The sequence below is a fragment of the Artibeus jamaicensis genome, unplaced genomic scaffold (genome assembly GCF_021234435.1).
Source record: "Artibeus jamaicensis isolate MK-2021 breed Jamaican fruit bat unplaced genomic scaffold, CSHL_Jam_final scaffold_369, whole genome shotgun sequence".
NCBI classification, from domain to species: domain Eukaryota; kingdom Metazoa; phylum Chordata; class Mammalia; order Chiroptera; family Phyllostomidae; genus Artibeus; species Artibeus jamaicensis.
This window is the reverse complement of record NW_026522042.1, coordinates 12,257,212-12,283,034: the sequence shown is the minus strand read 5'-3', so window position 1 is coordinate 12,283,034 and position 25,823 is coordinate 12,257,212. Positions and strand designations below refer to the sequence as shown.

At 49.2% G+C, this 25,823-nt stretch overlaps 1 protein-coding gene and 1 pseudogene across 4 annotated transcripts in view; one reads left to right on the top strand and one right to left on the bottom strand.

Annotated features, from left to right (window-relative positions):
• RAI14 (retinoic acid induced 14) overlaps nt 1–25,823 on the top strand; it is a 125,309-nt gene that overhangs the window by 77,234 nt on the left and 22,252 nt on the right. For all 4 annotated transcript variants that reach the window (XM_053657218.1, XM_053657219.1, XM_053657217.1 and 1 more), the window contains one exon: nt 17,287–17,375. In XM_053657218.1, the coding sequence (XP_053513193.1) occupies nt 17,287–17,375 (89 nt within the window). The remainder of the gene's footprint in view (nt 1–17,286; nt 17,376–25,823) is intronic.
• LOC119036978 (60S ribosomal protein L31-like) lies at nt 17,659–21,349 on the bottom strand (annotated as a pseudogene).

Sequence of the window (25,823 nt, the reverse complement as noted above, 5' to 3'; positions counted from 1 at the left end):
GGAGTCAGGGCAAATGCTGTGTGGTTCTCAAAGCCTAATGTATGAACTGGCTTCTTAAATCATTCGCTCGCCCCAGGTTTCAGGTATACTCCAGAGTTCCCCCACCCAGGGGTAAGGAGAGTTGAGTATGTATTCTGAATCTCTCATCCCTCCAAGGTTGAGTGCTGCTCTGAGGAGCCTTGTGCTTTTATGGCCAGAACAAGTCCAAGAAGATAATTTGGGGGGCACCTGTTGCTGTAGAGCCCATATGTGAGGAGCTGGCACGGTCCCCAACACATAGCAAGCACACGATACCCCTCCCCTCCCCTCCTTATTCTAGCTGAGTGGTGCTCACCCCTGCCAGCTTCAGAATCACCAGGGACACTTTTTAAAAACACTGATGTCATGCCCACCCCAGGTGTCCCCTGTCATTTGCTCCATGGAGAGGCCTAGGAGTTGATATGTCCTGTGTAGGTTCAGCCAGAGACAACTATCATCTAGCATCGAGACTGACTCTAGATTGAAGGTGCTCAGGGAGAACAAATTTTCAGAAGATGGGGCATCACGGTTGCGCAGATTTTGCCACTGAAACCCTGTTTCTGACATCCATCGGATCCCATAGCGTGGACACGAACCCTGTTGGTGTGGGAGCCACAGCACAGCCTGAGGTGCAGAGTCCCGTCCAGGGCCCGGGCTGTTCCTTCACAAAGAGCAGAGAGGGGCTTTCTCTCAGGTCAGAGTCTGGCCCTCCGCAACCTGGGCGTGTTCTTTGCCAAAGCCCCGGGTTGAGCTGCGAGCTGCTTCCCCCCTCCCCCAGCTTCAGTTTGACCTCACCTCTGTAGAGCCTGCCTCTCGGGCATGGGCCACAGGGCTCAACCCCGTGAACTCGGACTTGGAGGGCAGGACTCCCAGTACGAGGCAGGATTTGGTTGTTGGCTAATATTATGTTGAGGCTTCTCAACCTTTTGTAATTGTCAGTTCTTTTCCCTCATGCACTCTAGATGGAAATTTCCTTGACAGAAGGGACTGTAACTTTACCATAATGACATCATCTAGCCCACTGCTCCGCATGTTGTAGGTACTCGGAAAGTGTCTGTCGAATGAGTCAGTTGACCTTTTCCCACAATGCCACATGTGGAGTCAGGGCCCTTGGAGCGACAGTGGCAGAGGCCACACTTCTGTCCTGAGATTTTTGGTGGCAGATACGGTCCTTCCTGGCAGACTACACGGCTTTCTTGGCTCTCCTGCCCCCCGTCCAGCTTTGAGGGTGTCGGCACCGGACAGCCTTTCGGAGCCGTGCTGGGGGGAAAGGAGGCGATGGCTTGTGATAGTCTTGTCCAAGACTGTAACCACTAAAAGGAAAATAGAAAATTTAGATCAGCAGCCCAGCCACAGTTGTGATTAGTGACTAAATGGATACCTTTCATCAATAAGATATTTATTATGTATAGAGTACACAGCCAGAAGTTATTTCTGTTCCCTCTCATTCATTTTGTTGTGGTAAAAATATATATAACATAAAATTCACCATCTTAACCAGAGTAGAGTATACATTTCAGGGGCACTAAGCACATTGACGATGTCATACAACCATCTTTACTTTCTACTTGCAGAAATTTTTCTTCCCCCAAACTGAAACCCCGCACCCACTGAGCGCTGGCCCTCCCCAGCCACCCCTCCTCCCCGTCACCCTGGCAACCACTAATCTGCGTTCTGTCTCTGTGAATGTGCCTGTTCTGGGTATTTCATATAAATAGAATCCTATAATCTGGGGCTCTTTGTCCCTGGCTCCTTTCACTGCACGTGGTGGTTTCAGGGTTCCCCCTGGTAGCATGAGTCACTTCTTCATCTCCTTCTAACAGTAGGAGTTAAACAAACATCGCCCCTTCCGTTTACAGATGACGAAATGAAGGCCTCCCCGGTACAGCGTTGCCTGCGTGACCCCGAGAACCAGTTAACACGTCTCCCTTTGCACGTGCTGGTCCACCGTCGTTGCCTTCGATGCTGGAAGTTAGAACTGTATGAAAAGGGAGAAGGAAGATAATTCTTTTTTTCAGTGCTAGATTTTTCATAACTAATCATCTGTTAACAGTTTTTCTGCTTGGAATATTCTTTTTGATGATTAAAATTATTAACTGATAACCACAAGAATTTAATTTTTAGAGGCACCACAGAATTAAATCCATCTGGCTTCATATTTTTTTCCAGTCGAAGGGTCTTCGCCTTCAGAATGAGAGGGATTGTCACCGGCATGGTGTAATACGCACGGCCGGGGGCTCCTTATGACAGTGCGCCCCAAGCAGTGCTGGTCCCTTGGCTTGGCCCTCTCACCTGGGCGGCCTGCACTTCTGTACGTGGGTGGCCTTGCCTGTGCGCTCCTGCCGAGTGTCCATGTCTCCCTGTCATCCGAAGACCCTTCTCAGGCTCTGCAGGCTTCTCTGTTCTTGTTCCTGCTCTTCCCGCCTGCACCGGTTCGGTAGCACGGGAACTGCTGGCTTCTGCGATGGCCCTGAATCCAGGCCAGCCCAGCCCATTGTGTCCCCGCTGCCGGAGCTCTTGGCCCCACTGGCCTGTGGAGTGTGCCTGCCCCGAGTTTGAGTGGGACGCATGTGCAGTGGTTTGCCTTTGTCTCCCAAGGGTGAGGCCAGGTCACACACTTGAAAGCCAGATCCTTGACGCTACTTGGCCTCATTCTCTGCCTGCTTGTTCGAGTTTACCCTATGATTTATCTACTCCGGTATCTAAATTGGGCTGGAGGCCGGTTTTCTAGAGGTTTTATGGTAACCTGCTTTGTAGTTTGCTCAGCAGTGCAGTGTTTTCCTATTGCCTGATAACCTGCAGTCCTGATTTTGGCATTCAGGGGTCCCCCACCAGCCCTGCCCTACCAGTGTTCCCTGGTCCTTGCCTTCGGCGGGACGGGGAGCTGTGTGCTCCCTGCCCTCCCTGCCGTAAGGAAGTCCAGGTGCTTGCCCACTTGCCCAGCTTCTGTGTCCGGTCCAGAATGCCTTCCTCTCTGATGTTCCCCGCCCTTTTGTGATGTTCTTCCCTTTGAACTACTACAGTCTGAATTTAGAATTGCGTGTATTTTCTTACATTGACAGGAGCAACAACAGAAAAGATTCAACAGCTTAGGAGAAACCTTTGTTTTCTGAAAGACATGAGTCCCTTCCAACCCAGCAAGCTCACTGAGGCCAAGGCAAAGGTGATTTTCGTAGTTGTACTGGCCTTGTCCACTCTTCCAAGCACAGACGAGGCATCGGCTCAGAATATGTGGGAGTGAGTGACTGGGGTGGTTCTCATGGAGAAAATAGTCTCTTTGCTGGCAAAACATCATGGATAAGTTTGTTGGGGGTGAATTAACCTGGTGTCCAAGAGGAAAAGAGCTACCCTGGTAAATGTCACAGCCAGACACTGCTCTCCCAGCTCCCAGTGGAATTTAAGGAGAAAACTACTCAGCCTTTTCTACCTAAGTACCAGACGACCCCAGAGTCCCAGGAATGAGATGGCAGGGCGGCCATGGCAGCAAACATTCCCCAGAAGCCCCAACCCAAGGTCAATAACCAGATGGGTGGTTTGCTAATTCTTCAAATATTTCCGTTCTTTCCTGTAATATTTCTGTTCCTTCCTGTAATATTTCCTTTAGGGATAGAGAAGAACCTTGTCTGAAAACTTTCTCCCCCTACAACTGATCAGAGAAGGGTTAAAAAAAAAGAGCAAAAGCAGTTGAATGACTGGAATTCCTTTAGGAAAGAGGAAGGGAAGGGTGGTGTCTCGGGATCGTCAGAGAACAGAATAGAGCCGGGCAGAGACTTGCAGCCGCAACCTGTGTTTGTGGAGTCAGGCTTGGCTTCTCTCCGCCCGGCTGCTCTCCCTCCCCCGGTGGAGGTGAGGGAGTGGGAGGGTGCCCCAGCCCCCAGCCTCCTGCCATGGCGCAGGCTAATTGTTTCAAGATGTTTTCCCCTATGTTTGGTGTGCATTTAATTAAAGTTATGTGTGTTTGTCTTAGGAGCAACCAGACTAAATAAAATCACTGCTGGGACCATAGTATTTGCAGCAACCCCACCCAGGCCTGTGCGCACAGACAGACGGATGGAGTCTGCATACATAGGCCCCATTTCAGAAACCTGATCGTTTTGGCTCGGAAAGCGGGAACCTGTGAAAAAGTATTTTTAGATGACTCCGTGGACCTTAAATATAAAATCAGGGAGGTAATCCTTGAATTTTGCAAATCATCTGATAAGGGCTGGGGGCCAGAAAAACCCAGAATAAGGGGGTATATTAGGTATTTTATGGCAGCAGTTTAGTCTTGGACATCAAATCATTTCTGCTGCCAGATTAATTTATCTAAAGCTGCTACAGACTCTGTGTGTAACTGCAGCCTCCTTCCCTGCAAACCCCGCTTCCAGGCAGAGTCAGTCTGTCTGTCCTAAATGCTGCTGGGATTTGAAGGGACCGACGGACATAATAGCTGTCTCGGCAGAGCCACTCTGGTTTTGGTCACAGAGATTTTTGAGGAAGGTAGAGCCCCTGCCTCTGTCTTGCCAGTGGGTCCTAGTGTTTGTGTCATTCACCTGCCAGTTGGGAGATACTTGCCACACCGGAAGTATTCCAAACAGTTTTATAATCTCATATAAAAAAGGAGAAAATAGTGCCCCTGTCTCATGCATGGCATCCAGCTGAGAAGGCAAGACCAGGGAAGGTCCTGGAGAACACTTGAAAGGCTAAACTATAAGTACGTAACTGCAAGGAGTTCTAAATGGGGAGAGATGGCAACCCACCGAAGCAGCTGAGAGATGCTTCCCGCCTGCAGTGCCCTGTGAACGGTGGCCTTGAAGAAGGATCGGAGGACTGGGGTGGTCACAGGGGAAGAGGAGGGGACAGGGTTAGTGCTGGTAACAGCGTGAAGCCATCTGCAACTGAAAAGAAAACCAGCAATGCCATGGCCACTGTTTCCTTTTCTTCTCCAAGAGCTTCTATTGCAGTTGAAGTTCAGGGCCCCCCTGGACACTAGATCAGTGGTTCTCAACTTGACTCCCGTTAGAATCACCTGGACAGTGTTGGAAAACACTGGTTGTTAGCCTCAGAGGTAGCTGTGTGATTAGTGTGGGGTGCAAGGTGAGCATGGGGTTTTCAAGGTGCCAGACTGAGAGAAACTTCACAGTGAGAACCCAGGCTTCCCAGCCCAGAGCTTGCCAACAGGTTCTACCCCGTGACAGCTACAGGTGGGCTGAGGGAGGCCCAGGGCGCCCACGTGCGTGTGTGTGTGTGTGTGTGTGTGTGTGTGTGTAAGAGAGATGCTCGTGCACAAAATAAAATGAAAGGTAGATTTGGGCGTAAAATAAATGATGTTAAAGTAATATAATTCATGAGCTTTTTATTTTTTTCATGAGCTTTTTAAAGGGAAATAGTGTATGTTAAAACTGAATAGATCTTATTACAAAATTGTGCTGTAGAGGGAAGACTTGTAACCACAGAAATGGTGCAAATTCATGAGGATTGGTTGGAAATTAAGAACACTGATAAAAATATTGGTGGGATCACAGGTGTTTTCACTTTGAAACTGTTTTCAAAGCTAGATTGAGCATATTGAGAATGAAGGACTTTCGGACACTCAGATGGGCCACTGTTGTTCAGCGCTGAAGCAGTCTGGCTCTCCCCCTCCCTCCAGCCCTCTGGCCGTGATCCCTGCTGGCTGGACCTGCTCCTGCAGGCAGAGGTCGGAAGAGCCTGGGAAACGTGGTAGTTCGCTGTGAGGGAGAGAAGAGCAGGGGCGAGTGGGCGTGGATCTCGGCACACGCAGGCGGTGACCTGCTCTCAGTCTAACCCCGTGAGAGCAGCTTCTGGAGCAGGAGGCTCTCACGCTGACAGCAGCCAGGCAGTTCAGGGGCCGAGGCACCTACGGCTACTGAGCACGTGGCTGTCCTTTAGAAACATGCCCTCCTCCCCAGGCTCCCTGAGTTTCACGCCTTCCCAAACCATGCGCCACCACCAGCCATCCCACCGAGTCTTGCGCGTCATTCAAGGCCCAACTGGCCGTCTCTTTCACAAAGCCCTTTGTAATTTCCAAAGTGATGGAGCTCATTCTCGCCGCTGCCTCTCCAACCACCTGGGATCGGATGGTCTTAGTTACCTATGACCTTATCTCATCCCCGTTATTAGACTCCCAGGGTTGGAGCTCAGTCTTACCCAGGCAGTAAGAAAGGAGTTGTTACGGGTCATATTAATACTGAGTACCTCAGTGCTGAGCCAGGGGCTTTCCTGTGTGTCATTCATTCAATAAATACCTGAGTTCCTGCTTTCCCCCATTTTAAAGGCCTGTCGTTTTCCCTTTGGTATTTCTTACCCGGTGCTCTCAATCACCCTGAGTAGTTCACGAAGAAACTGTGGATTCACGAGGTCTGAGAATGCACGCAGATCTCCCGTTCTCGGCGCTAGGGACTGCAGTCTGGGGGTCTGGCATGACGACAGGAGACGGACCATTTGCCCTAGTGGGGAATTCCTGATGCCCAAGTGCTATTTCCAGATCACATTTAGGAAACCAAGCGATCCTGAAGCGCTAACGCTCGGCTTAAAGGCCTGGGGTTTCTTCAGCTCTGAACAGGTGGTCTTTCATCCCTGCCTCCTCCCTGCTGTCCCCAGGATACCTCTGTCCCCACAACATGGCCCTGCTGATTCCGTGAGCCCCTCGTAAGCACTTCAAGGACAGTGATCCCATTTTTGCAGCCTTTACTGTCTTTTATGCCGGCCACCTTTGATGGCATCTGTCTGGAACATTCAGCAGGAAAAGGCCACCGATGTTCTCATTTCTCAAACCTTAGGCCCCACCAGTGCCTCACAGAAGCAGTGAGGAGAGTCTCTTGCCCCCTACTTCTGAGAGAGCTGAAAACCCGGCAACCACACGCTCCCTCTGTCCTAGGGGCCTTCTCCCTGGGCTCAGAGGGTTGGTCCCCACTGGCAGAGCAGGATTCAGTTTTCAAGCCTCTTGTAACGGGAAGGTATTAGAGAGGAACTACTGCCTTCCTTACCCCCAGATCGTAATCAGGTAGGAATGCAGATCCTTCAGGATTAAGGGTTGTCCCTCTGAAATATTTAGTATGGGCTGAGCCTCCCCGTTGCTGGGAGGTCCTTTCAGGTCAGGGACCTCGTTAGAATTTAGATGTTGCAGCAAATAAGTGCCCTAAAACAATCGGTAGGCTGGGTGGGAGGTACAGACTTTGGGGACTGACAAAGGCTTCAGTGATCACCTGGACGGATGAGTAACCTGACGCCACCGAATTCGAGTAACTTCAATGTCACATACTTGGGGATGGCAGCGCTGAGACCCAAGCCACAGAATACCAACTTTCAGTTCACACTTCTTTCTGCTGTGCCAGTGGTCCTGAACATTGAACTTGCGTCAGAATCATGGCGGGGGGGGGGGGGCTTGTTGGAACAGTTTGTAAGGCTCTCCCCCTGATCTGGCTGGGGCCTGAGAACTTGCATTTGTAGCAAAAGCATGGTTATGCCAGTTGCTGGGTGTGCCTTGACTTAAGGGAACACAAAGTAGAAGCTTCAGATTAAAAAAGCAAATGCAAAACCAAAGATTTGCCTTATCAAAAAAATCTGTGAGGAAAATTGCAACAGGCAAGACAAATTCTCTGCGCTCGGGGGACGTGTAGTCAGTCTAATGGGCACACAGACAGTAAACACATGCCACTTGCATGTGACCACAGGTACTCGGGGGACCAGGAAGAGGCCGGGCCACTCTGAGTAACCGTGGGAAGGCAGGCCCTCTGACCAGGCTCCCCAGTGGAGGAGGGCCCGAGCTGTGTGCTGTTCTGGTGAAGGGAACGGCAAGGCCAAGGGCAGAGGTGGGAAGGTGTTTGATGTGATGGGAGGGAGTGGAGGGTGACGGCAGACGGCAGCCTGTGGCCCCGGGGACTTCGGATGAAATCCTGATTCTTAGTACCTCTTTTCCCTGACTTGTCTGAATGTGATTTAATATCATTTTCTCCCCTCCAGAAAGAAGGAACACAAAGGATAGATGGTTTTAGGTGTTTGGGAAACGCGGAGGCTCTTAACGGATATGGGAAAGCTGGTTGTTGGCACTAAGTAGTTCACAGTCTTACTGACCCCCGTGACCCACCCCCTGTCTTGGAAGGAAATATCTTTTATAGGAAAGAAGGGAGACATAGGTACCATTCAGGAAAAACGGCACTTCCAGTGGGAGCAGTGGATTCAAGTCCTGATCTGTCTTTCACACGCATCCTGGCCTGTCTGAGCCTCAGAGTCTTCATCTGTGCCAGGAGGGTGGTAGACTGGTTTATCTTCTGGAACCTTCTGTGACTCTGGGAGTCTGGGCATGGCTGATCCTGGTGGGGGGTGTATGGTCATTTGATGTGGGTGCGGTGGTGTGCTTGATTTGGGGCGTTGCACCCCGGTGCCGGGGCAGTGCAGGAACTGGATCCACAGTCTCGTACCAGCTGCTTGCGTGCCTGACCTCACCGCCAGCCTTTGTCGTATCAGGAGCCGGAGTAGAGTGAAGGGGGCAAGGAATAGTTTGCTTTGAGTGCAATGGGTGTGAATGACCATGCCTAAAAAAGTCAGTCTTCTCTCAGAGTGGCCTTGCGAGTCTGTCTCCGGCTCCACGTTTCAGCGGGCAGTCTGCAGCCAGGGAGTCGTTTGTTAGCACTCTGAGCGCATGAAGGCGCTTTCCGGGCCGTCACCGTGGGGTTTGGAAGAGCAGCAGTTCAAGTCCCCTTCGGGTTAAGAGCCTTGAGAAACATCCCGGCCTTGTCCCGGAGGATTTATTTCGGGAAGGTTTGCACAACACACCGAGTGGTTTGGTAGGAAATGGAAGCTCCGTGGTGGCTCTGTTTGCGTCGGCACTTGGATGACATTCCTTTCCGTTGGAGAGCCCTGGCTGCCTTCCTCTGCCCGGTGAGAAGCCAGCGTTTGCGGTTTAGCCAAAGACTTTCATTTTTTCAGTTTGAACTTTGTTTTTTAAAGAGCAACCCAGCCAGTAAGTTATATTATATAGTGCAGAGGGATTTAACAGGCACTGCATTTGCTCGGCTTGGGGGTGAAGGGCCTGCTCTGCCGGCCAGGTGCCCAGGTTGGAATCCAGGCTCCCCTACTTGTTCTGGGACTCCGGACACATTTCTCAATGTCTCTGTGCCTCAGTGTCCTCCTCTGCAAAGGGGAGATGATAACAGTGACCCCCTCGCGTAGGTTTCTTGGGGTTGTAATGAGTTCAGACATAGCTAGTGCATGGTGTTTTAATAAGTACGCTGCTATTATTAGTGATGATGATGTTCTTTAGTTTCCTTGAACGTGGTTTAGAGGTGAGGGAATCTGAACCACGATGGCCTCATAACAAGGCAACAAACCCAGCCATGGGACCCTGGCCTTGTAGGCCACTTACCCTCCCTCTGCTTGTCCCTCCAGCTGCCGCCCGGCCGCTGCTTCAGGCTGCTGGGAACGTCAGTGAGCTGACCTTCTCTTGCCGGTGGGAGCAGGGCGGGGAAGTTGGGAGTCACACAGTAAGCACAGAAGTGCTTTGGTAACTTTCCAAGTGACAGAAGCAGAGAAATTCCAAGTGTCAGTAAGCGGCACAGGGATCAAAGGAGCATTTTGCAGGTCTGCAGGCCGCTCCCTTTGTGCCTTTCAGGTCCTGAGGTCAGGTCCTCTCTGAGGAGAGGCCGCTTAGCTTTATGAGCAGAGCTAAACACTCGCCATTGTAGTGCAGCTTAGAACAGTGTGGGTTCCTTTCTTGTGGAACATAGCCATGAGATTGTTTTTAAAGCTAAGGGGATTGTGTTTTTAAAAGAACTTCGAAACAATGGGAGGCTGGGTGAGAATGATGGCCTCGTGGTTCTTAACCTGTCATCCACCTGTGGCTTCTCAAATATTCAGTCTGTGTGAATCAGCTGGAAACTTGTCAAATGCAGCTTTTGATTCAGCACATGTGGGAAGGGGCGGGACCCAGAGGCTGCATTTCTAATGAGCCCGTGGTCTGAGGGCCACTCCCAGTGGGCAAGACTTAAGCTATGGGACTGCTGTCGCTTGAACTGCAGGAGAGTCTGGAGAGCCACCCTGCTCCATCCCTGGACTGTGCTGGGTCACCGGTGTCCCTGCCTCTGGGCCTGGGGTTAGAGGAGTGGATACAGGCTCTTATCCCCCTCCCTGCCTCCTCCACTGAATCCTTGACCTGTCTCTGTGCCAGCAGAGTCTCTCAGGACATACATCGCTGTATAGACTCTTGAATGACACTCCTCGTCTTTAAAAGGGAAGGCCACGCTTTTAAATTAGGGGTAAAAGCCCACACAGCAACAAACCCAGACATGCTCTAAATTCGTTTTGCGTTCCCTCCTTTACGTTTTTCTAACGTCAGCTGATGTTTTCCAAAATAGCCTCAGAGAGTTCACTAAGAAAGATGTGAACATTTCACCTCTGGGAAATTTAGGTTGTAATTAAAATCCTCATCTCTGAAATTGAAGTCTGCCGGACAGTAAGCAGCCTTGGCTGTGACGTGGAGACGTCAGCCCTCCTACGAGGTTGCTGGGCGTTTACCCACTGGCGGCGAAAACACGCGAACACTTGAGCGTCGATGCTCGAGCAGCACCATTCACAACAACCAAAAAGTGTAAACGATCCGAATGACCCTGACCGAGGAAGGAATGGGTGAATGACATGGGGGACATCTCAGCAGTGGGATATTTTTAAGGAAACCATGACGTATGGTCCATGCTGTAACATGGGTGAGCCTTGAAAACTTGCCAGAGGAAAGAAAGCTAGACACCCAAGACCGTGTATGGTACGGTGCCGTCTTCAGGAATGTCCAGGACGGGCAGATCAGCAGAGACGGGAAGCAGAGTAGTGATCGCCAGGGACCGGGGTGACGTGGGAGGAGGAAGGGACTGCAGCTGGGTACAGGTTTCGGATTTGATGGCGATGGAAATGGTCTGGAGCCGGACAGCTTTGCAGATACACAAAAAGATAACTGAATCGTACGCTTGAGAATGGTGAATTTTATGGTACATGAATTTTGTCAATAAAAAGATTAAATCTGCTCCAGTTTCTTCAGTCTTTGTTTAATTCGTTCTAATAGAATTCTGTTTCGGCATTATACATTTGTTTTTCCTGGATAATCAGTGTCTCAACCCGACACCACTGACATTTTGGACCGGAGAGGTAATCACTCGTTACTGGGAGCTGTTTGGTGCCTTCTTGGGTGCGTGGCAGCGTCTCTGGCCTTCGCACACTAAATGCCAGTGAATGCCCCACCTGCACCCCTGGAATACACAAAAATACCTCCAGACATTGCCAGGTAGGCGGAGGAGGGCAGCACGCTCACGCCCAGTTGCCAACCACAGGTTTATCTTTCGTCTTCCTACTAAACGCCGAGATCCAGAGGGCAGGTCTGTCTTGCCCACCACATGTCTCTCAGCGCTTTAGAACAGTGTCTGGCCCAGCTGTACCCTAGTCTCAGTAAATACCCAAGTGAATGGATCTATTTGGCTAGAGCAATACTTACAAAAATATACAACTGTAGAAATAGCAAGTCTATCCCCTACTTCGGGGAGTTTCAGTGCCCTAGAAATAACATTGTCAAGAATATTACTTTGTTTTAGGGTGGGGGGGCCTTCATCAACCTACGGCTTTGCCTCCCCCATCTCACCCCAGTCTGCAAACTCTGTATAAAGGCGTGTGCTTTCACTGTTTATCCAGGACAAAGGCCACCGGAGGCCACCAACTGTGCTCTTTATTAACACCATCTGCTCCCCCAGCTTAGGTAGCCCCGCAGGTGCCTGCCTGCCATCCACACAGGAGGTGGCCCCAGCCCATCAGTCACCCGGTGCCACCTGCTGAGGATGCCTCCATTTATCGGTCACTGCTGAAGAAAGGAAACCAGTGCAGGTTCTGTCCCTGATTAACCATGTTTTTTCCACTCAACAGAACCCAGCTTTCCACTCGAGTGTCTTACTAAAAGTTGGCTGTGCTCCCTGTTCACCTTCAGAGGCTAAATGTTCATGACTCGCTGCTGCCATGCCCTGCTCTGGGGATTATCACTAATGCGAGAGGTGCCAGGATGTTAGCAGCTCACGTGTGGGCTGCAGACCGGGCTGGGGGGGGGGGTTGTCTGCAGCTCTACAACTTGGTTCCCGAGTTGGCCTTCCGTGACACAGCACATAGCTTGCTTCCTCCCTCTCCCCCCCCCTTCCTTCTTTTCCCTCCTTCCTCCCTCCTTCCTTCCTCATTTCTTAAGCAGTGGTGGTTCAGATTCAGCTTCTGCCAGCCTGACTTCTGGACATCAAGACAAAGCCCAGCATGTCCCAGGCTCTGTCTTGTGTTGTGTTGGTGAGGCTGTAATAACTGGTGGCAGGGTTTGGGGTTGTTTTTGTGTTTTTTTAGTGTTTCTACATGCTTGACGTGTTTTGCTCAGAGCTTTTATATATACCTCATTCATTCCTCACAGCTCATTTTACAGACGAGGAAGGCGAGGTACAGAGAGCCTCTGCCCCAGATCACACACTAACAAGTGGCAAAGTGCAGATTCAAACCCAGCCAGGCTGAGCCCTTCATGATTCTGTGTCTTACCCCGATACCACACTTCTTGTTACGTTTCCTCATCTGACACGTTTGTCCCTCCTCTAAGTTTTAAAAAGCTCTAATGTTGGTAGTTTTAATTTTTAAAAATCTTTGATATTAGGAAGGCAGACCAGATTTCCTGAATATAGGAAAGTCTAGGGTAACTATTTAAGTTAAAATGAGTGGATATCCACATTAAATACGAACAGAAAACCAACAGTGCAGTTATCCCACCTTGTGCTTCTGTGCAGTGGCGTTTGCTACGATCCCCCGATGAAGAGCTGCTTCCAGCCCCGGGGTGGGGCAGTGGCGGGGGGAGAAGATGGGCTCTGTCTTACAGCAGCCTTTTCTCTCTGAGGCCGAGTCACAAAGTGACACAGCTCTTTCTGGTGGCAGAAGCTTGCTGTTCAAGTACAAGATAACTAGATTCGGTGTGTACATGTTACTATAACACAAGGAGATGCGTTGTTAGGAAGTTGCAGACAGACATTGTATTGTCTCATTTGTGTCTTATTTCCTCTGCATCTTCTCACCATTCATTGAAAAACAAGATGATGCCCAAATATCTTAAATAATCAACTCTATTCTGTGCGGAGTTGACCCATTTTTTTAAGCCTGATTTCGCCTTTATAAATATTTAATTAAGTAATAGATTTGCGGGGCCATAATGGTGGGATTGAACCAGCTGGGTTGGCAAGGCAGCCCTGGACGGTCACAGTGGCCGACTCTTCCCACCTGCAGGTGCAGGGAGAGAGAACAGGTCTGCACAAGCCACGGGAGAGCGGGCTCGGACACCGGGCTTCGGAGAGGACGCTGCCCCCACCAGCGTGGGCTGCAGGGAGAGAGTGGAGTGGATGTGCCCACAACGCTTATCCCATCCTCCTGTCTCTCGTGTCTCTCATTGGTCGAACCCACCCAGAAGCCAAAGGACAAGGCAGCCCACTGGGTGCAGTCCATGAGAGAGAGGTCTGCCTCCTGGGTGGGCCCCAGGCCCCAGGGATGACACGGGTGGGCAGGACCAGGAGGGGCAGCTGGGAAGCACAGCATTGGAGAAGATTCCCAGGAGCGACCCCCGCTACGATGCTTCTTGTCTACACTCCCCTTTCCCGGAAATTCGCACTCGGGAGGAAGAGTGATGATACATAGTGAGTTCCTTGTCTGTCTGGAAAAGTGAATCAGAAACTTCTGGCAAAAATGGCGCACTCTTCCCTTTCCTGCTTTTTAGGTTAATCCTCATGCTCACGCATTTCAGAGAGGAGAGGCACAGGTTTTACGTGGCAGAGAAGCACAGCAAACGCCTGGAAGTTAGAGTCTTATTTGAAAAACACCTTGAAATAGTGATATCTTTAACTGAGTCCCATCAACTAAAAGTATTTGATTAGATTAAGCAGTATAAAATTATAAGCATGATTGTCTCTTTATAATCAGCTATTTCTAATTATATTTGTTGGCATTTTTGTTCATTTTATCTGTAAGAGTGGGGACTGCTGAAGTTTTTGGTAAAATAGGTGAGAAAATTATGAATTTGGAAGAGACTTATTATTTCATGTTCTCAGTAGGATGCAATATTCTCCAGGAGAATAGCTGGAAAGTTCCCAGAAGAGAGGAAAAAGTCACTTCCTGACCAAGTTCTGGTGAGAGAGGCAGAATGAAGCAAAGTCTCTCTCTTTCTCTCTCTCTCATACACACACACACACACACTCTCTCTCTCTCTCTCTCTCTCAGTGCACACGCACATCATTTATTAAAGCGTGTACAGTGAAACCTTAAGCAATTGGACCCCTCAATAAAATGCGTCACAGCCATCAAAGGCAGGTTGGTTTATGTTGATAGCAAGGGTTTGTTTTTTGTGGGGTTTTTTTTGGATAGCTCTTACAAAATTATATTTTGATGATCTAATTTTATTTTTATTTTTTAATTGTTTTTTATTTAATTACTTTTTAAGTACAGTATTCTTTTACTCCCATCCCAGCCCCCCGCCCCCCCCCCCCCCCCCCCGTGCTCCCCACCTCCCTTCCATTTCCACCCCCCTTAGTTGTTGTCCACGTGTTCTTTATACTAGTTCCTGTAAATCCTTTCCCTTTTCCCCTGAAATTCTCTCCCCTCTCCCCTCTGGTCACTGTCCCCCATTCTCGATTTCAGTGTCTTTGGTTATATTTTGCTTGCTTGTTTGTTTCGTTGTTTAGCTTCCTGTTCAAGGTGAAGGCTTGATTTTAAAAAGCAATGTCTGAGAAAGTTTTCCTTGTGGGGTTGGGTGTGGACTCCAGCTCCCTAACACTTCGCTTCTCTGCCTTGTAATCATCACTGACCTTCCACACAATGACCCTGAAACCCCACGACCCCCCTGCCACCCACAGAGCACCCCATCAGACTGCAGTTGTCTGTGTACAGAAGTAGCCTGCAGTAATGCTTCATTGCCACGCACGTCTGCGGTTTTAACCCCTCTGTCACCTGCAGTGCAGAGGTAATCTGAGAGGTCTCGGAACAGGAAAATATAAATATTGCTGGGAGGGTCGGGAACCAGCAGGGCATATGGAGAGGGCCTGAGTGCCAGCAGCAGGTACGTGGAGGGCATTTGGCTCTCCGGCCACATCTGTTTCATTATCAGCCTGAAGGTAACGTGGGTGTGCTCCACTTGTGAAAATTTATTTAGCAGGCTATACTGTCACGATATGTGGTTTTCTTTGCATGTGTTATGCTTCAATCAACAGGTACACAGAGTGGGGGGAAAGTAGGTTTACCATTGTTCAGATGAGAAATAATAAAATAATATAAGCTCTGTCTTCGGGTATTGACAACTGTAAACCTGCTTCTGCCACACCCTGTATGTCCACACGTGTGTTTGTGTGTGTGTGTGCGTGCATGCATGCTAATCACGAATCCTGGTGCTCTTGCTTATGAAGTAGATGTTGCTGCCCTCTGGTCCACACAATTCTGGTTTCTCCCTGGTGATAGATAGCAGAGTGAGCAGATTAGAACTAAACACAGACATTAAGAGAAGGTAAATATTAATGCATATTAGGGCTTAATAACCTGGGGCATTTAGATGAATAGCCTCAGAAACAGAGTTGAGTAATTCAGACACTGGTGACTTCACGTCCCAGAGAGCGATTAAATTATGTAACGTATACTGGTCCTGAGGCTGGGGACATTTAGAAACCGTTCACCAAGATCAGTTAAACGGTTTGCTGCTTACAGGGGAACTTACTGTAAGACCGTGTTACCCCAGCAATGACGAGAAACAGGTGGGATTGTGCTGCTCTTTGGGGGGTTCTTCTGGTTAGGCTGCATTTAATCGGGATCCCATTTGAGTCAGTCACCAGGTTCCCAAGTCTCTCCGCAGGATCAAAGTTTCACTCTAATATGAAATCGCCTAGGAGGTGGATTGCGACTGTGGAGAAGCATCACGCATTACTGGCTGCACAAATGCCCTTGCAGCTGGTGCAGCCAGGGCTGTGCAGGCCAAAATGATGGACTGTTAGAGCTGCAGGGAGCCTCAGGTATCATCTCACTCCACCCCACACTTGACAGCGCAGGAAATTTGGCCTCGGCGAGGTTAAACTGACTTCCCAAAGGTACATGGCTAACCAGTGGATCTCCATTGGCTGATCTGTTCATGTTCACTCAGCCCCGATCTCCAGAACAAGAGGTGTGCGATCTTGCTGACTTGGGTTTGAATTGGGTTTCCCCTCGGATTTGCTATTTGGGCGAGACCCCGGGCCCCAGTGATAGTATCCTGTGAAAAAATACTGCCTGGGCTGTAAGTCAGAGGTACAGACAGGTGCTGGATGACAGTTGTCCCAAGAAGGCACCTCCCTAGAACAGAACTGAGGCTGGTGGGTAACTAGAATGTTTGTCGACCTGTCCAGGGTAGAGGCCTTCTTACGGGCTTTGGCCTTCTCAGGCTCTGGGTTGGAATGCTCCGGAATTGTGCCTTCCTTCTGCCTGCGGGAACTCCCTGCACCCTGGGGGCCTGCAGGGGCGATTGGTGAGGCATTTGGGTGTTATTTCTTCTTCCAGTGGCAAGTCTAAACAGGCGGAGCATGGTGTGTACTCCCAGATGCCATCGGGTTCTGGAGCCTGGTTGTGGGCTTTATTTAATGCCATTTGTGCCTGCTGCCTATGCAGGTAGTAATAGGACTCGCCTCAAAAGGCTGTTAAGTGAATGAAAAGAGGGAATGTATTGTACAAATGTGGGTAGTGAGATGCTTGGCACATGTTACCAAAGGTATGTACAACACTTGTTATTCAGCTACAGCATAACAGTGGATTTGACATTGATGTTGTCCAGGGGCCTTGACCATTGTTTAGGTCGGACAAGGTTTTTTTAATAGAGTATGTTACTTTAAAATAATGGCTTTAGTGAGAGCACTAGGCAACAGAAAAAAGTTGGTAAAGTACCTACTATTTAATAATTGAATCTAGGAGGGACTCTTTGAGTATTGGTTTGTGAAGAGACACATGTATAGTTGAATCTTACTTTTTCTTAAACCTGGTCTTTGGATTGGAAGACCTAAGACCTGACCTGGCTTCTGCTACATTTCTTATTAAAAAGCGTCAGTGAGCAAATTATCAAGACACTTGACGCCTAGTTTCCTCATCGTTAAAGTGAGGTTGATGATAGTACCTCACTGGGTGCTGTTACCAAGTGAAAGTGGGTGTGAATTGGCAGGAAATGTCATCAGAGATGAAGTCTAACGAATGCACATCCTAAGGATGTTGTTTCCTCTTTTCCAGTTTTCACCTTGCTGCTACAAAAGGACACGTGGAATGCCTCAGGGTCATGGTCACGCACGGCGTGGACGTGACGGCCCAGGACACTGCCGGTATGTGGTCCTTGTGTCTTATGTCAACAGGCCCACACAAGAGTGGGTGGCGCGAAGGTGGTTCGCGGTGGGAAAGAGCACGCAGCTCACCGCCAATGACCAAGTGCCAGCGTGGTTTCATCATTCGTGCCTTTCATGTGTGTGCGTCATCCGTGTGCTCTGTTAGGTCGGCACTGCGTGCTTCTTATCCTCCGTTTAGAAAACAGTATTTTCTAAAATTGCATGTAGGGACCAAACAGTATCCCCTACTGTTTGTTCTTTTTTTTTTTGCAGTTTTATAACTTTATTGAACAATCGGTAATGAGTACTCATCCACATTAACTGTGTGTAGTTTTTTGAAAGTGGTGTCAGGTACGTAGGTACGTAGGTGACCACCGTAGAGAGCCTGTGTGGTGAAGCCCCACCCACACTATGTTTTCTGGACAACCGCACCCGGTTGCAGTACAGGATGCTCCTTCTTCCTGTGGCCCAGACGGCTGTGTTGAGCCTGATGTCAGTGCGCACATCTGGAGGTGTGCGAATCTTCTTCACGGCAAATTTCCAGGTCTCCTTGTGTGCCCGAGGGACACCCTTCTTGGACCCCACTCTGTGGATGCACTTGTGGATGTTGACAGTGGACTCTCTGGTCCCTGCCTCATCGATAGCAGAATGGCCCTTCTTCTCGCCACCCTTCTTTGCGGGAGCTGTTACTCTGGGCCCAGGTTGGAAAGCTGTTCTTAATGAATCATGACGTGAAGTGATAAACGGAATGAGGGGTTTGGAAGCTCCTTTTGTCGGCTGCAATGGGCTCTGTGGACCGAAGCCACGACCCTCATCTGGACTAGCTGCCCTTGGGTCTCACCCTGACTGTGTTTTAGTGCATCCACATCAGCTGGGGACTTGGAGGGATGGTGGAGCCCCAGGGAGGAGTGTGGGGAGGAGGGAAAAGAAGGAATAAGCAGCACACACACTCCACATACGCCCCAGGCTCTGCCCTCTGCAGCTCAGATTCCATTGTCCCAGGGTTACCAGCCAACTGGTTTCGGTTTTAAAGCCTCCTGGGTGATTCTGATGTGAAGCCAGTGTGGACAAATGATGACCAAAGCGGATGGGGAGAAAAGATGGTGGAGCCTTATCTATACGAACATTGTTCCCCTGGAAAGGCCCCTGGGGTCTCCAGCCTGGGATTCTGCCCCCGCAGAGGATCAAAGCAACCGGCTTTGGTTTCTCTATGGCATTTGGAAACCGGTGCCTTCTAATAAGGCTTTGGGTAGTTTTTGCTAGAATATAAAATCAGTCTAACTCTTTGGTCTTTTCATTAATCCATAATGGATCCCTTCTCCTTTCCCCAGTTTTCTGGGGATGGGGGTCAGTCAGGTATTAAGGGAATTATTATTCAAAATATGGTTGGAAAACTTGTATTTCAGAATTGTTTCAAAAGTCCGTGGCACTTGTTCAATATGTAAATATTCTCAGGGGTTGGGATCTTTATTCTTTGTGAGCAAATCCGGTTTCCTAGGACAGGCCAAGGGCCACTCGAAGTCCGGTCAGGTGGATGAAGTGCCACTGGGAGAACCACTTTGGGCCAAAATAGGGAGTGACTGAAGTGAGAGCGATGTCCCTGAGCAGGGCCGCAAACGCTCCCAAAATGTTTTGAGAATTGTCGGTTCCAAGAGAGGAACGAATGGCGTCCTTAGATGACGACCTGGTTTATGTTGTAGTGAAGTCATCTCGAATCCCAAGCCCAGTTATTTTGTTTTTAAAGTTCATCGTAACCCTATATACAGAGCAGTGTAAGTGGTTAAAGGACCCTTGATGAGATGTGTGTCCACTGAAGTAAACAGGCTTTCCTTGAAGAAAATCGTAACCCTGAAGAATGGGCTCAAAGTGAGTGAGTCAGAGCTGCATCTCAGTTACATTTCACTGCATTTGACATTAGGAACTAGATTTTAGCCAGGAGTCTGGTTATTTCCTTCATAACCAAGCATCTCCTCTTCCCCATGGTTTTTATTATAAGGGGAACTATGATTCTCTGAAATGTGCTCACAGTAGGAAATTTGGGAAATGCAGGGAACTATAAAGAAGATAACCGGTGCTTGCCAGCAAGAGGAAACAAATTTTACCATTTTGCTATGTTTCCTTCCAGATTTTTCCTGGCACACTTTAACATAACTGAAATCACATGATGTAATAAACAACTTCCTGCCATCCCTTTAAAAAATATTTTCCCAGTGTTATTTCCTGCATTAAAAGCTCTTCAGAAGCATTTGTTTTTGGTGGTTACATCACACCGTGTGGGTAGACTTTGTCTTTGCCACCAAGCCCTTACTCGAGTCTTCAGGGCCTGGGGAAGCGCCGGGCGGTGAGACCCGCACACCCCAGTGCGGTGCCTCCTGCCCACTGAGGTGACGCTGCCCTCCAAGGAGCAGCCCTGGGGGTCGGTGGGGGACACACTGCTGTCCCATCCTGGGTGCTTCTCTGGGCCGGTCACCGGGAACTGCCAGAGTCCATGGTTTTCCACTCGAATAGAAAGTGGTAGAACCGCCGCCCCTGTGGCTTCAGAACATCATCCAGATGTTTCATGAGAGGCAAATGTCTCAGTCACCACCCAGCATGGTTAGCTGTCAGGGCAGCACTTTGGTCCTTGGCTTATTATTTTACTGTGGTCTGAACGCGGCCCTGGCTGCTCATGGTTTCTTGAGAGCACGCGAGGAGAACACAGGACGACAGAAGGAAGTCACCTGTTCGAACAACGTGTGCTGAGTTACCTAGACCGACACTGCTCAGCCTTCGTCCGTCGCAGCAGAGAAGATACGTGGGCTGGCTCCCTCTGCCCAGGCCGTGTCTTTCTTGTTGGCTATGACATCACCCCCATCTCTCCCGCTCAGCAAAGCGGATCAGAGTCCAAGGGAAAGACAAGGACATCAGTCACTGGACCTTAGTGCTCATCGTTAATCCGGAGCATGTTTTTATATGGTGGTTGAGGTATGGATTCAGCGGCTCAGTCTTCCAGGAGCTGTCTTTTCAGCAAACCTGTCTTACGTGCTGCAGTGCTGCAGGGTCGTTACTGAGATGCAGTCCCCTTGACTCTCCACACCCACCTGAGCGGCTGTGAAAACCACGCCCCCCAGTGCCCTGCGAGTGTCTGAAAAAGCCTGCTTTCAAAATACATTGCACGAACCTTTTTTATTCTTCTTATTCACAAAGTCTCTAGCATAGTCAGAAAGGTTTGCCTTCCTACTTTTTAATCTGTGGACATAGATCGCAGAAGCAGAGGGTTTTTAGCATCTTTTTTTTTTTTTAGCAGCTGTCCTTCCCCATGGAATGCTTGGAAGGCTGACGAGAATTTTTGTGGATGTTTTGCAGACAGTCTTAAGAGCAAAGCACAGTCAGAAGAGAAGGCCTTGGGTATGGTCGCACTGCACCATCAACCCTCAGACCGTTTTAGATGGCCTTTGAGGCTCAGGAGAGGTGACATGTGGGGGCGTCTCACGGGGCCCCACATGGCCAGCGCTGGCTGCTCTTGGCTCCTGTGTTCTCACGACTGTTGCTGCATCACGCAGTTGCCTTTATTCTCTTTTACACGTGGGCTGTTGGAGAGGTTTCGCATCTTCACAAAAGAGAAGGAAGTATTTGATGATCACCAAGCTATCTGCTCTCATTGTACAAATCAGAAAGAGAAATCCCCAAGACTTGCGGAAGCTCCTGACTTAGGTTTTGGCTTTGGATTTGCTTTTTCTCTTCCCCATCCCTTAATGACCTGGCCTCCACATGGCATCCCAGGCAGACAGGGTCAGCAGGGAAAGCCAGCTCCACGCTCACCGTGCCCTCTCGGAACTGGACCTGCGTTCTTTGTCCAGCGTGTTCCATTGCTTTGTTTGCTCCTGGTCTTCGTGGGAGTAAGAATTGGCATTTCTGTCTGTTTTGTTAGAAAACACTTCCGCCAGACGGATTGTGGGCTTTTCGGGGGGCAGGAAGGTGGGCAAAGCCTCCATTTAGCACTCTGGAGTGTGAGGCAGGATTAAACAGGTACGAACAGAAGGTTAGAGAAGACCAAACATCTTCTGTTTGTTACCAGTGCCTCCGTGCAGCATTGGCGCTCCCGACTCCCAGCACTGGCGAGAATGTACGCATTTGACGCAGTGGACAGGGTGGCGTGGACAAGATGGACTTTTCCCTCTTGTTTGAAAGTCCCAGACTGGTATGACAGCCCTGATCCACACTCCTGTTCTTCCGCCATCCAGGGTGTCACTGTGGTCCCAGTGGCCTGGGCTGGCTCCCCTTATTCTGGGTCTGCAAGCCAGCAGCCAGCAGCAAGGGGAAAGGCCAACACCGAGTGGCCACACTCAGACCTCACCAGGTTGAAGTGTGACTGTGACCACTCGGGGCTTTATGGGAAGCCGGGACATCCTGGGCAGCAGTTGCGTTTCGCTGTAGAAGGACAGGAGTAGAGATCGAAGGATGACACGTAGCTTCTGTCACTTTCCCACATCTTAGATTTCCTCTGGTTCCTTCATGAACTTGACATCCACGATAAAACGTCCTCCTCCCTCACCGGAGGAGAGAGACGTAGGAGGGTGAGAGGGACGTGCGGAAAGAGTGTCCTGAGAGCGTCCTCAGAAAGGGGAGAACGTGGGAGCCCTTCTCTTCCCTGGGTCTCCATGGGCTGGTCTCACTTCTTGATTTCTGGGTGGCCTTTCGATCCATTACACCCCTACTCCCATTTGAATTTGATGCCATGCGAAGATAAGAACGGTAATACTTATCTTGAAACTTGGGCCCTTTGGAAGATGAGTCCTTGAAATGTAACTGGAAGTTACAACCAAAACTGTATTTCATATTTTAATTTAAAGGAAAACCCCAAACGATTGTATGTTTATGGTACTTGACTTGCTGTTAACTCACACGTGAGGTGGGAGGGGTCAGACACACGCCAGGACAATGTAGCCCGGCCATGGAAGTGTTTCAGACATTACGTGCGTGTGCAAAAAAGAAATCTTGATTCTATGTAAAACACTGTGCAAGTCTGCACTGGGGAGTCTAAGATAATTTTGTAACTCTAATAAGAATGGTTATTATAAATAAGTCTTTTATACCCTGATGTTATCTCTCCTTAGAACATAACAAGGCAGTTGAACTTAAGGTTCAGTAATAAACATTTGAAGTAAAGATGAGGATTTCTAATGTTATCTAAATATATTTAAATTGTAAGTAAGAACCAAATAAATCATAGTTTTATTGTGTTTACATTCAGCATTCTAAAACTCCAATTTTTAAGAAGATATATTGAATCTTATCTAGTTGAGTATTATTTAATTCTTTTTATTTTTCTTAAGTGTTTTGTGTCTTATGATCTGAAACAGTTATTTCTCAAACTTTGGTTTTTTGCTCTGTGTGAGAGCGTATCTTTCTGTGCTGTGATGTCACTGGTTTTAAAATTTTTCCCGTGCACTTGAAGAGGATGTGCTCAGTCCCATCCATATTTCCTGTTACGTTGGTTAATTCTTCTCTGTTTTCCCCAGTGACCTTAAAGAACGGAATGAACAGTTGCCGGCCAAGGCGGTCTAGAGGAGGCATCCCCTGGCTACAATGGTTCGGCCACTCTTCCTAGATGGTCCTTTAATCATAAGATTCGTTAACCACCTGGCGCGGCCCACAACTCTTGCCTCCTAAGTAACACCGGCCTTTTCACTTACAGGCCAAGTTCTGCTCTAATGCACTTGAATTCGGATTGCCCTGGTATTTGCCTGTGGGGAAATAGCTTCCTGCTATTCCAGACAGATCCACAGCTGAACGGGGCCAGACGTTTGCACTGCCTCGTTACAGTGAGATTCTGTCACTAGGATAATATATTCTCTCTGGAAGATGTTGCATTTGGAAAGGGATTTTTTTGGGGCATTTTTTGCACTTGTTTTATCAAAGCGGTGAGAGGCATCTCACTTAAGACACTGTCCAGGGAATGAGGCATCATTTGAATTTTGAGGCCATTTTAAGTGAAAAATGCATGAGAGCTCATGGTTGGGAAACCATATCACAGGGCCAAGGAGCAAAAGGTCTTGTTTCTCCAGAAACACAGCACTTATTTCCAGGAATGACGAGAACACTTGGGGTTAAATGAAAGGCCGTAGTTCATTTTGTGACAGGTTGTTTAGGTCTCCCTGCCATCCGGTCTTTGGGGAGCTGTGCCTTTTTGCAGTGGGTGCTGTTTATGTGGCACGAACAGGCTTTGTCCACAGCATAGACAAAAGTTAATGCACATATACACAACGTAAAAACAGTCTTCAAGCCCAGGCTGGTGTGGCTTAGTGGATTGAGTGCCGGCCTGCGGACTAAAGGTTTCTGGTTCGATTCCCAGTCAGGGCACATACCTGGGTTGCAAGTCGGGTCCCCATTTGGGGGGCTCATGAGAGACAACCACACACCGATGTTTCTTTCCCTTTCTTTTGCCCTCACTTCCGCTCTCTCTGAAAATATAGATAAAATCTTTAACAAACAAACAATCTTCAGCTTACTATCAGGATGGCTTCCCAAAGTTTGTCTGTAAGCATGTGTTTTAAATGCAGAATGAGCTTGTCCTTAGGAATGATGGTTGGGGCCGGGCTAGCCCAACAAAGCCTGTTTAACGCATAATGTGGCTGAACTCACAGCCTGGGAGGAGGGGGCCTCGTGCAGGAAGAGGAAGGGGGGGAAGATCCTCATCTTCCTACTTCCAAGGGCCCCGTTTCCCTCATTTCCTAGCCTTCCTCTTCGGCACCTGTTTGGGAGGGAGGGAGGGGCTCCTGCCTGTGAGTGTCCCCCCCCTCCACACACCCTTACCGGCTCTCAGTCCCGCCCAGATCAGAAAAAAAGAATCTGACCTTTGATCTTACACATTTTGTGCAACTGACTGTGGTCCTAAGCCCTCTAATTTTTAAACATGGTATTTCCTAGGCATATAATTCTTTACTAATTAGTGAATTTCTACTTAGAAAGGAGACATGATATTTGGAGACTGGACCATCACATAAAAGAAATTGTTCCTCTGAGCTGGTGATTCTCAACCTGGGGTGGTTCTGCCCCACCCCCACAAGTTGGGAGACTTAGCAATGTCTGTGGGCATTTGATTGTCCCAACTGGACAATCAGCTAGTGGGTAGAGGCACAGGTGTTGCTTCACATCCCACAGTGCACAGGCCAACCCCCGCAGCTTAGAATGCAATAATACTGAGGCGGAGGTGTGGTGCTGGGAGTGTCTTGGTCACACGTTTGAGAAATGCTGGGTTTAAGAGTTTCCTAGGTGTATTGGGTCGGCTGGCAGTGGCGACTTTAGTCCCCTCCCCAGTCATCTGTGGTGAACATAAACATACCCAATAATTCGGATTAACAAGTGTGTTGAGAGCCTACTGTGTGCTGGCAGTGTCACGGGCTCCAGGGAATAACACAGCGACTCCTGTCATCGCTGTGTTAATAATATTCCAGCGGGGGAAGGAGAACAGTTCACTACATGAACATACGTATCTGTGTAGAGAGAACGGGGGCAGTGGGACGGGATGTTGGAAAGTGTTCCGTGCTGCTGAGAACAGACATGAAGCCAGGGGATGGGATCTAAAGGGCTGGGAGGACCTGGAACTTTAAATGGGGGAAGTCAGGACAGTTTCATTCAGAAGGCAGCGCAGTTCATTGGCATCGGGAGGGAGGTGAGTGAGCAAGTGGGGTGGTTACCCTACAGAGGGAGAATTCAGGTGAACCGGGAGCAATTTCTAAATGCCCTGGGGTGGGAGCCTGCTGGGGTGGTAGATACCAAGACCCCCAGTTCATAGAAATTCCTCTGTAGGCCCATTAGGCTGTGGGGGCAGCTGGGTGTCGAGTTAGCATTTCCTAAAGTTATCTGTCCACAGAAACATCAGAGAGCCTCATACCGGGCTTGTGTTCTTGAAGGAAATGTAAAGAAACGCCACTTCAGTGGTGTGTAGTTGTTTTGTAGCTCTCCTCCTTCTCCTGCGAAAGAACTTTGACTCTCTGAGAGCTCCAGTGGTTTCCATCCAGGGGCTGGAGGACATTTGGAAGAGGGAAGTGAGAAGTCAAAAAGTGTGGGTGTCGCACACGTTCTTTGTGGGTGTGCAGGCTGGGTCCCCAAGCCTGTGGGATCCGTACCTGTGACTGTGGACACGGGACCTTTGACATGCATGTTGACAGCAGAAAGCGCAACTTCTAAGCTGCCTGGTGTGAGTCCGCAGCCAGCTCTCACCCGGAGCTGACCGGCGCCCCAGGAGGGCAGCAGCTGGAGCAGACCCTGAGCGTCGTCCAGTGGGCGGGGGGGCCCTGTGTCCTCCCAGTTCTGTCGAGCTGAACTCAGAGATAAAGGATTGAGGCCTGACTCCTAAGAATAACAGTCCTGCCTTTGTGGGAGAACAGTTTATTTCCTCATAGTTGTCTTCATTGCAGAGATAACAGATTTCAAATGTGTGGCTGTTTTATTTATTAATTTGTT